At 52.8% G+C, this 10,995-nt stretch overlaps 1 protein-coding gene across 1 annotated transcript in view; it reads right to left on the bottom strand.

Moving 5' to 3' along the window:
- Positions 1-7,637: 7,637 nt before the first annotated feature.
- ADAMTS3 (ADAM metallopeptidase with thrombospondin type 1 motif 3) overlaps positions 7,638-10,995 on the bottom strand; it is a 102,827-nt gene continuing 99,469 nt past the window's right edge. The window contains exon 22 of the mRNA XM_051618777.1: positions 7,638-8,965. Within this exon, the coding sequence (XP_051474737.1) occupies positions 8,388-8,965 (578 nt within the window). The 3' untranslated portion in view covers positions 7,638-8,387. The remainder of the gene's footprint in view (positions 8,966-10,995) is intronic.

The following is a 10,995-nucleotide window of genomic DNA, read 5'->3' as shown; positions in this document are numbered from 1 at the left end:
CCCCGCGGTAATTACAGAGGCTGGGGCTAATTACAGAGTCGGCCCCACCCCTGCTATTTATAGACCCGGCCCCGCCCTGCCAGAAACCGGCCCCGGTGTGTTCGGCGGGTGTTTGGTGCAGCCCCCGATGTACAGCTGGTGAACATCCCCCCGTCTGCACCCAGAGCCCGAGGAAGCTCCTCTGCTCCCGGGAAGAGTCACGGACGTGCCCCATCTTCCCTGGGGGGGTGTCAGCCCCTTCCCAGCTCGTGTCCCCAGCCAACCATCCCGCATCCTCACCTGCAGATACACATCCACACAAACACCCAGTGACCGCAGCGCAGGGCTGACCCCATCCTGCCCGCTGGCCTGGGTGTCAGTCCCACAGGCTCCCTGACAAGCTGGGACACCGCAGCACCCCCAAAGGCCACCCTGACCCCCCTCCTGGGGATGCTCAGCCCCCCCCGTGCCGGCGGGAGGGTGGCTGTCACCCGAGCCCCAGCAGTGTCGCGGGGGCCACTCGGTGGTCGCTGCTGCTCCGACGCTTCCCCCGGTGCTTCCCGTGTCTCCCGCCGGAGGCATCCCCTCCCGAGGAGCCGGGCCAGCCCTGCCCAGGGTCCCCGGGGTGTCCCACGGGGGGACCGAGCATCTCAGGGCTCCCGGGCAGGAACCTTGTGCCACACGAACCCCCCTCCAGCAGAAACACCCCGCCCGGGTGGGCTCTGCGCAGCATCCCCGGAGGCTGCACAGCCCAGCACGGCCGGGCCGGAGCTCCAGCCCCCAGCGCGGCCAGGGGGTCCCCACGGCGACCCCCAAAGCAGCCACTGAGGACCTGCCGCCCCGGGGGTGGGCACAGGCTCTGGCCACGACCAAGGAGCTGCCGCGGCTTCGGGCCAGGGAGGACAGCAGCAAAACTCAAACCCCGGGTGCAGCTTCCCCGCGGCTCGGCGGGGGTCAGCAGCACCTCGACCCCCTGCACCCCGCAGCCACCACCACATCCCCTTCCCCTCCGCCCCCAGCCCAGGTGCGGGTCATTTGCCATCGGGTGCGAGAGGCGGGGACGAGGGGAAAGCCCCACCCAGACGGGCTGTGTCGTGACGGGCTGATCGGAGTGACCCGCCCTCATTGTGTGGTGGTTTTTGCTTTTGTTGTTGTTGGCTGTTGTGGGGTTGTGTTTGTGTGTGTGTGTGTGTGTGTGGTTTTTTTTTTTCCCCGTGCTCTGGCAAGGGGGGTTGGACTCGATGATCTTCGGAGGTTCCTTCCAACCCTGAATTGTGATTCTATGATTCGGTTGCATCGCGACAGCTCGCGATGTCGCTCCCCTCTGGGGGGGCAAGGGGGTCGGTGCTGTGGGAAGGCTGCAATCCCAGTTAGCCCAGTCACGGGGGTGTGTGGAAACGGGACAAGGGTGGGCTAAGCTGCCCTCCGTGGCCGCTGGAAACGCTTTGGGAAGCAGGAACATCCCCGCTGCCGGCCCAGGGCTTTGTCCCAGCGCAGCCGCCCCTCGCTCCCTGCAGCCCCGTCCAGCCGGTGCCCCCTGCGCTGGGGCTCCCGGGGCTGTTCCGGGGGATCTGCAGCGGGGGCCGGCTCGGTTTTCCCGCAGGAAGCCGCCCCCTCCAGGCCTTTTTCTGGAGGTCAAAAGGCACCTTTCCCTGTGCCCCTTCCCCGTGGGGTCGGGGGGTCTCATCCGTCAAACGCTCCCTCCCCAGCGGTGCTGCTGCCCCGGCTCAACCCGCGGCTGGTTCGGTTCGGGCTGGTCCCTTCGTGCGGGCAGCACAAGCGCTTGGCACGATCTGGGCAGGGCACCTTAAATCCCTTGGAATGAAGGTTTATTTCATCCGCCTGCCCGGTCATAATGCAACAAAAAATACCAGATCAGAACCGTTAAAGAACCCCGGGCAGGGCAGCAGGTTCTGTGCCTGGGGGGCAAACCAGAGGTGTACCTGCCTGCCCCGGCCCTGCACCCACCCCAGGCATCCCCAGCCCCATCCCGGGGAGAAGGTTCCTCCAGCAAAGCCCTCCTGGTGTGACACTCTCCCCCCAAGCCCCAAGGCACGACGCGGGCAAAGGCAGTTCTGGTGTTTGCCAAAACCACAGCAATTCCTTCAGTTCCTCCCTGGCTGGGACAAAGGGGCTTTTGGGGCTGTTTTCCCCGTGGAGATGGGCTGAGGGGAGGCCAAGGAGCCCCCGAGGCTCAGAGCAGCCCAGGCCCTTCATCCCTGGAGCTGAGCAGGCGAGACGGGAGCGGTTTCAGGAGTTTATTGCAGGGCGAGTCGGTGTCCCCGGGCTCCCAGGGGACGTGTCACCTCCCAGGGCAGGCGGCGGCCCCCGGCCGGGACACGGGAGGATGCTGGCGGTGGAATGACGGTGCCCTTGCTCATCCTCCTCATCTTCTGCATCGGAGAGCGGCGACCTAGGGGGTAACGAAACCCCTGTGAGTGTCCCCGCCCTTCTCCCTCCTGCCTCCCCACCCCGCCACCGCCTCCACCGGCATCCCCCGGGTGCCTGGGGATCATCCCCCGGGTGTCTGGGGATCACCCCCCGTTGCCCCCCACCTCGGGCCCGTGTGCTGGGGCCGCGGGGCGGCTGCCGCCCCCGCCGGGTGCCGCGCTGCCCGGGCCGGCTGGGGCCGCGTCCCCTGCGGCGGCTGCTGGGGCGGGCGCTGCGGCTGCGCTGGTCCCGGGCCATGGCTGCTGCCTTCGGGGGGCTGGGGCTGCTGCCTTTGGGGGGCTGGGGCTGCTGCCTTCGGGGGGGCTGGGGCTGTGCTGGGGGTCTGGGCCTTCTGGGGGCTGCGCTGGTTCCCCCTGGATACAGAAGGTTGGGTGGGTGTGACGTGTGGTGTCATCATAATGCTGGTGGTGATGCAAGGGGGCAGCCAGCAGTGCTGGGGGAGAAGAACGGGGGGTGTGTAGGGGGGGTGCCCCCACAACCCACCCCCAGCAATGTGTGCTTCCCAGATTTTCAGCTGTTTTCAGTGTCCTCAGCTGCCCGAGCCAAGTCCAAACCGAAGCCAAACGTGCGGGGGTTTGGTGCTCCAAGCAGCCAAATACAGGGCTCATCTCAGGCGGGGGTGTGTGTGTGTGTGTGTGTGTGTGTGTGTGTGTGTGTAACCCCAAAGCACATTTTCCAACCTAAACTTGAACATCTAACCTTGAATTTTTTTTCTTGTTGTTTTTCCCCCTGGCTGAACACCCAGAAACTGTATTGTTTTGAAAGCCTGAAAGGGTGTCTACATCTCTAGTTGGATGTTCAGCAAATAAGAGAACACTTTCAGGGGTGCTGGCTACATCATTTTACACCTTCAGGAGTGACCACACTCAGCAAGGGTGATGCTGGTTCTCCTTTAAAGCATTTAACCAACCAAAGACAGAATCAGATACTTACCTTTTCACAGCACCAGGTTCTTTCTGGTGTGGTTGGAGTGCCCTGTGAAAGGAACCACTATTGGGTAGTCCCAAGCAACATCTGTTTTTGTGGAAACAAATATGTTACCGAGGCAATATGCACATACTGCAGTGATTGACTGTTCCAGTTACAGGCTGTTTTCTTCCAATTACCCATTTTCACCTGCATGTGCCCTGCCTGTCACACCCAAACCAGAGGGAATGCTGCATTGGCAGGGAGAGCTGTTTACCCAAACAGTTGTCTCTGCTCCCAGGTAGTATGGAACAGAGAGGTGTTGGTACCTCAGATGGGTTGCAGAGGGGGAATTAACACATCACAGTCACTGAGCAGTCACAGGCTGCGGAGGTTGTTGTCCCCCTGTGATGTCCTGACCCACTGCAGGGAAGAGGGAAATGTACTGGTCTGTACTGCGCAGAAATCCACTCTGCCTGGGTGGGAACCAGTTCCTTAGTCCCCACTGTGCATCCCTCCTGCATCATTCCTGCACATCCACTTGCCCCAGGAGATTTTCTGTGCTCTTGGAAGATGAAGTTCTAACATGTTCCTGCTTGACTCCTGATTCCTTCTCTCCAGAGGTCACAGAAGTGACACCCAGGAGGAAGTAGCAGGCAGCACACTCTTCCTCCCTCTCCTTTCCTCTTCTGTGTCCCAGCTGTGTCAATGTCACCTTCAATTTCACACCTGCTCTGACATCTTCTGCATCCAACTCACCAGGTGTGATGAAGGAATGAACTTATGTTTTGTTTTCAGCATCTGAAAAGCAGAGGCTGAGGCTCCTGCCAAGATGCTTTTGGCCTTTCACGTGTACTTTGTATTCCAGGTGAGAGAAAGCTTTGCATTTGCATTTACCTGCCTGCATGTTTCTCACAAGGGACTTTACTTTGAATAACTTTGCTTTTAGCCCCTCTTCACTTAATGGCCCCTTCCCACGCTAAGTGCACGGGGGCACTTTGGGAACATAGATGTGGTTCTTGTGCAAATGGCACCGGAGGTGGAACAAGCCACTCTGGGCTTTCAAGATGCATTTCTGAGGCTCAGAAGCACTTCAGCTTTAAACGGATTTCCTACAATAACTGATTAAGAGCACTCCCTTCCCCAGGTCACAGGAACCTGGCAGCATGTGAAATGTAGCAGGTTGCCAGGGCAAGGCAGGTTGAAAGCACCTGCTTTTCCTCAGAAGCATAAACCTCCTCAGCTGACACCACAACAGCTGGAGCCCCCTGTGCTGATGTGAAGTCTGAAGGGACCGTGACGTGAAACCAGCAGGAAAGGAGCATTTGGTGCTGCAGGTCTCTGTTGTGACCAAACGTTTGTAAGGGGTTCTGAACACACAGCACAGGGAAGGAGAAGGGCAGCTGGGAACAGAGGGCCACCCTCTGCCCCCCTCACACCTACAGTTGTTGTTCAGGTGCCCATTCCTGAGCACAGCCAGAGGGACCCTGTGCCTCACGGTCACTCTGCCCCCGGGGGGCCTGTCCCTGCCCACTGGGTGTCCCAGGAAATAAATGGCAGACAACTTGAGAGTTGCTACTTGATGTTTTTATTTGGTGTTGCCTCTAATGCTGTTAGTAAAGCGTGTTGGAGTTTCTCTGTGAGGAGCCTTGTCTGCTGGAGCAGCTCAGGTGGCCTCGCTTTCCCGTCCCTCCGCAGTGCAGCCGCGCTTGGGGACAAACTGAGCAGAGGGATCGTTGAGATTCTGCAGAGATGGTTTAATGTGGGATTGCCACCAGCATGTGAAGTGCTCCTGCATCCCTTTTTGAGGGTGACCACAGTGGAGAATTCTCAGTATTTGGGTCCAGGACCTGCGCCCTGTGAAACACAGAAAAGGAATTGATTTCAATGCGTTACTATAGTTTTCATTTCTTGAGCACCCAGGCAAGTTCCACGTGAAAGGCAAAGCAGCCACCCTGAAAGGAGCAGCTGGAACTCTTCCCTACAGAGCACAGCACTGGAAGAAACCACTTTTGCACTGTCTTAATATCAGTGTACCCAAGCCTGAACTTCCTTTCTGCGTTTTAAAAGCCTGAAAAGGACATCTCCTGCTTTGACCACAGATGATTGGCATCTTCCTAAGACACTGGTCACAGATGCTGGAATTGCTGCCTTAACTACAATTCAAATGGTAACAAACCATCTTTTGAAAAGACTCCTCACCCTCATACTATTTTTAAAGAGTTAACAACTGAATTTCCTCCCATGGAAACCTACCTGCTAGTCTTGCAGAATTTTTCAAGCAGTACTTGAACAAGCTCTCCTCTAGGAACGTTTCGAAGTTGCCCTTTCCTGTTAGAAGAGACATGCTCGGGTGGTGTCACCCTGTGAGCCAGCCCAGCAGGGGAAACCCAGCCCAGGTTACAACTGCTGCTGTCACCAATTGCAAAGCCCTTTGATTAATGGGGCTGTTTAATGCTCTCAGGTGGTGCTTCAATGGATCTTAGAATTCTTGTTTCAGGCCCTTGCTCATGCGATCTTAATTCTCTACAAGAATGTGAATTCAACTGGACACTTCAGATTTACTTGCCCAGCTGGAAACTGCCCAGAATGAACTTGGAGAACATGATTCTTGGCAGAATGAAGCTGAAGTTCAAGCTGCGACTAAAAGCTGAACCAGGAGATACAAAAAACTTCACCCGCCCAGGCCGTGGAAACCTGGCCTCTTTTTATTAACTTTGCTTTTGCCTTTTTTTGAAACATCACTTGGTGTTTCTACTGATGTGATGGAGCATCCAAATCAGTAATCACAGACCAGAAGACCAGGGCCAAATTCCAGTGCAAACCACCACAGCAGAAGAACATGCAAAGGCTGCTGCTGCAGGGCTGGGAGTGCTCTGGATGGACCAGGAAGCCTCTGGATCACTGAAAATCCACCCTTTTCTTTTCCCCCAAATTCTCTGCAACCCACACTCTCCCCCATGGTCAAATCAGGACTCCTGTTATTAAAAATCAAGTTAAATATTTAATTCAAATGAACTTTTCCCAGACAGTAAAGGTCACACCCAGGACATATCTGGCCCTTCATTTTGCAAAAGAGGACACTTAAAAATGAGACACCTCCCCCCCCCTCCCCCTCCTACAGGAATCAAACCAGAGAAAGACTTGATATGTTCAAGAATTTATTGCTACGTGCTCCCCAGTACAACAAACAGTATCAGTAGTGGACACTTTCTAGGAAGAGAAATGAGCTCGGCAGGAAAGAAACCAAAGAGGTAACGAGGATTCTCCACACCCACATTGTATATATATATATGTATAGAAGGTAAAGACGAGAGAAAAGAGAATTTGACTTTTTTTGGAAATTCATAGAAACAAACACACCTTACTTGTCTGTCTGAGGCTCAGGGATTGTCTGCACCATCTGTTTAATACTCCTTTCTTGGACCTTCAAAAGCCTTGCAGAAAGGTAGCAGCATTTCTCAAGAGGCCCAGATGTGTCCTGCAGGGTGTGACCCCACCCTTCTCCAGCAGGATGAACCTACCTGCAGTGCCTTTCCTTCAGAACTCTTCTGACAACCATTTCCAGCCTTCAGGTGTTTCTAGAAGTTCATCCTTGGGCTCCTAAGCTACAAGGCAGCATTTTAGAGGTACACACTCCCTGGGCTTGTAAATGTGTCCATCACGAGGACTTTTCAAGGGGAAGCAAACATTGCACCTGAAACTTGAATAACCTGTTTAGAAACTGAAGATGCCTGTAATAAAAAACTGTCACAAGACACTTCCTTTTTAATAGAATAAGAGCAACAATTTATCTACAGTAGTTGAGTTAGCTTAAATTTCTGTTCTATCCATATGACATAGCATGTACAGGGATCTAATTCCATCTCTCTATTTTATCTTGGCAAAAAGAATAGCCAACTGCCCTTAGTGTAAATATTTAGCACATAAAATACTATCAAGAAATCAACTTTTAATAAATATCTTTTAAGTTCTCAATCCTATATACAAGTACTTTACAGCAACACACAGGAGAGAGCGTGGTTGGGTGGCCTGTGAACAGATGGTTACTGACATAAATTACGAGTACATTATTGCAGTCAGATGCATTGTGGTCGTGGAGGTTTGGAGGTGAACCATGCAGAAAAAATAAATATCTCTCTCACCTTTAAATCAATGCTTCCAGAAGGAAAAAATAATATATATATATAACAATAAATTCTACTGTAAGTCTTGCCACAGCTATTTCTTGTTAGCACTGGGTGGGTGGCTCTAACTAGACTCAGACCTCGAGGTTTGCACTTATTGGTTTCCGCCCCCCCCCCCCCCGTTTCAAAAGAAAGCATCACATTGTTGATACAAAAAACCCAAAGAAACAAACAAACAAGAAAAACCCTTTCCAAGTGTCAGTAGGTGTAATTCCTGTGAAAATGGAACTCCTCCTTTTAGGACAACACTGCTTGAAAACTCAGCTCTGGGAATGTCCCTAAGGCAGTTCTCCATGGCAGGCACCAGCAACTGTCCAGAACACAACGTAGGGAAACAGCTGTCTGACAGCACAGAGACTCTGAAAAAATAAGACTGATTTTCTGCAATAAGACAGTATTTACACACCAGCTGCAAATCTGCTCATACAAGATCCATTTCTAGAGATAAATTAGCAAAACAAGTCTCATGGATTCAGTTGTTCCACTGCGGAAGGATGTTGTGGAGTGTAAACGTCGGTATCTCCTGTCGTGGGGCATTTTCTACATGTGTTTAGAACCAAAACCAGGGAGGTGAGTGCTGAGGTCAGGGCCACCTTTCTGTACCAGAGCTTGCCTGGGGCCCTCAGTAACTTCTACTCCCTGTTTGGGATATTCTTTGGTGCTTCCCTCCCGTGTGCCCAAGCTAGCCAGGAGGACGGTAGCAACTAGAAAGTGAACCAGCACTTCTTGGTCTTTGTATTTACAAGGGAAACCAGTTGATGACCTGCAGCGTCCTGCTCGTGGAAAGCAGCATGCACCAGAGTCTCCAGAAGGAAGGAAGTGACACCCCAAACAAAGCCTCTGTCCTCCCCAAGGCACTCACACTCATCTCTCCACAGCAGAGGACCTTGAAGGCCACCTCTTCTCAACCTGCTTCTCGCTCTTCCTGGAGGTTCTCGACGGAGAAGGGGCACCCATGGTGGTGTTACGAGCTGGCACCACAGGACCAGCTGCTGCCAAGGCAAGGGCAGGATGTGGATTGAGGCTGCTGCTGTTGGCAGGGGACTGGTGCAGCAAAGCAAACAGCCTGGAAGTCTTCCTTGCCTGAGCAGCTCTCCATTGTGGAAACTCGGCATCTTTGGGCTTGGAGTTGGACGGAGAGACGTGTGTATCTGTGTCCTCTTCTGCAAAAGGAAGCCTGCCCAGAGAACCTGTCCCGGGCAGGAGCTGTGCATGATGGGGCACTGCAGGGGTTGGGATCATCAAGGCCGTGGGCAGATGGCTCTGGTCAAACACGGCTTCCTCCTCCCTCTCAGCAGCTTCGGTGAGGAAGGGCGGTGGGAGGGCGCTGCTGCGCTTGCTGCAGGACTCGCAGCACAGCTTCTTGTAGCCAGGGATGGAACAGTAACGCGCCAGTACCTCCATTTGGCAGAAGATGGACTTGTCTCCCAGGCAGGGCTCGTCTGCAAAAGAAAGGCAACGTTGAGTGTCACCTAGTGAAGAGCAGCCAGATGCCCCACAGCATTTTGATGGGCACGGATAAAGTTCTGCCTGTGTTTCATCAACGATGGGCCACTCTGAATAGGCCACCAGAGATGCTTCATCCCCTGACAGAACGTCTTCAAAGAAAATGTTAGGGTTGGATAAAGTTTTGTTTGGATAAAGTCTGAGTTTTTCCATGACCTAGTGACTGGAGAACTGATGGAAAGGTTCTAACAGCTCAGTCAGAAGTAAGGTGCCTTGAAGTGAAGAGTGTGGCATCCCTTTCAGTCAGGGACAAGATCTTAAAGGGGGTCAAAGATCTATTAGAGATCGATCCCCCAAACATCAGGGTTTCTTTAAGCATTTGCTGGACATTTGCTCCACAAACAAAGATGCAGTGGTGGCGTTGGACAAAACTGGCAGAGAGGAAAGCACTGATGCAGAAGTCAGAAGGAAAAGAAAGCCCCAATACAGAGCTAAGAGCACATCAGCCCTTGGGTCCTTCCCACTGTCACAGGCTCAAAGGTGATGTCCTAATTTTGACTGTAACCAGGACTGGGACAAACACTGAGGGTTCCTAACACCTCATGAGCAGGTGGCACTGTTGAGAATTCCTGTTCTTAATCTTGCAGTCTGTCCTACTGACTGTACCAAGGGACAAGCTCCCTGGGTAGCCTGGGATTCTGTACAGGAATGTGAGTTTAAGATTTCACTCCAGTTTTTACAGAAAAAGCCGAATTCTCTGTTAAGTATCTGAGCAGAAAGACACCCAAGAAGGTGGGAGGTTGGCTCCAGGCATTTGAAATGAGCTGCACTATTTGCAGATTTTTCAAGGAGGAGATTTAATCCTAATATTATTCTCCTCCCTGTGTCTAACACTGTTACTGCTCTGTGCAGCTGGGAACACCATGTGCCTTGGCAGCACCATCACCCATCAGAGTCATGCAGGAGGACACCTGGGAAGGTCACCTCCTCCTCCCACAGACACCTGCAGGGACCCTCAACACAGACTGTGCCTCTCAGTGGCCTGTTCCAGCCCAATCCCTCTCTCTGGCTCTTAAACCAGGTGCTAAGGCCCTGGCAGGACCTTAATCAGGTCAGGAACCCGCAGACATCTCACACTTCACAGGTCATCACAGCAGCCATGGGGGCAAAGAGCAGCTCATTGCACCCCAGAACTAGCCAAACCCTTTGGGGAGAGACCAGCAAAAAGTTTCCATGATCAGAATTTTCCTAAGACATCCTGGCTGGCTTGAAATGGTGTGGATGGATTTGACTTAAAATAGAAGCATGCAAAATTCTCATGTGAGAAGCCAGAAGTTAACCCCAGCTTACTGAGAAGACCTGTTCCAGGCCTAGTCTTCCATTTGTTGTTGGCAATGACACAGTCAACATTTGATGGAGCAGCAGATGACACCTAACACCCCTTAGTAAGCTCTGAAATTAAATCAGCTTTCGGTACTGGGATATTTTTCTGACCCCCCTGTACAGATGCTGCCTCACCACATGTCAACCATGTGTTATTAACTGCAGCCCAAGCTCATGGAGCAGAGTCAGTCAGCTCAGTTCCAGTGAGCTCAGTGAAATCACACACACCTACAAGAGTGGGGCTGGGGGATGGTTTTTATAAAGAGAAAATTACAGGGACTGGGGCGTGTAATAAATAAATAATTTCTTATCCTAATCCGGGTCTGGTCCCTGGGCAGGTGTTTGTTGGTTCTGGGCAAACCTAGCACTCAATCTTCAGCCTCAGGTGGGGACAGACACACTCCATCAAGGCACATTTTCAGCAGGAATTTAGCATGGGAACCTCCAGGGCTGCACTTAGAATTCATCTAGACTAGGAAAGGTAATATTGAAACACGAATCTTTGCATAATTTATAGAACATGCAACTAGTGTTACCTGAAGTGGCAAACAAACAAACAAACAAACCAACAAAAAATTAAGCACCAAACAACTGGTTTTGCCTTTCCACAGTGACAAGGCCTCTTCCTTGGTCCTCTTCTATG

Source organism: Apus apus, chromosome 4 (genome assembly GCF_020740795.1).
Source record: "Apus apus isolate bApuApu2 chromosome 4, bApuApu2.pri.cur, whole genome shotgun sequence".
Taxonomy (NCBI): domain Eukaryota; kingdom Metazoa; phylum Chordata; class Aves; order Apodiformes; family Apodidae; genus Apus; species Apus apus.
The sequence above is the reverse complement of the archived record's forward strand: the minus strand, read 5'-3'. Positions and strand labels throughout refer to the sequence as shown.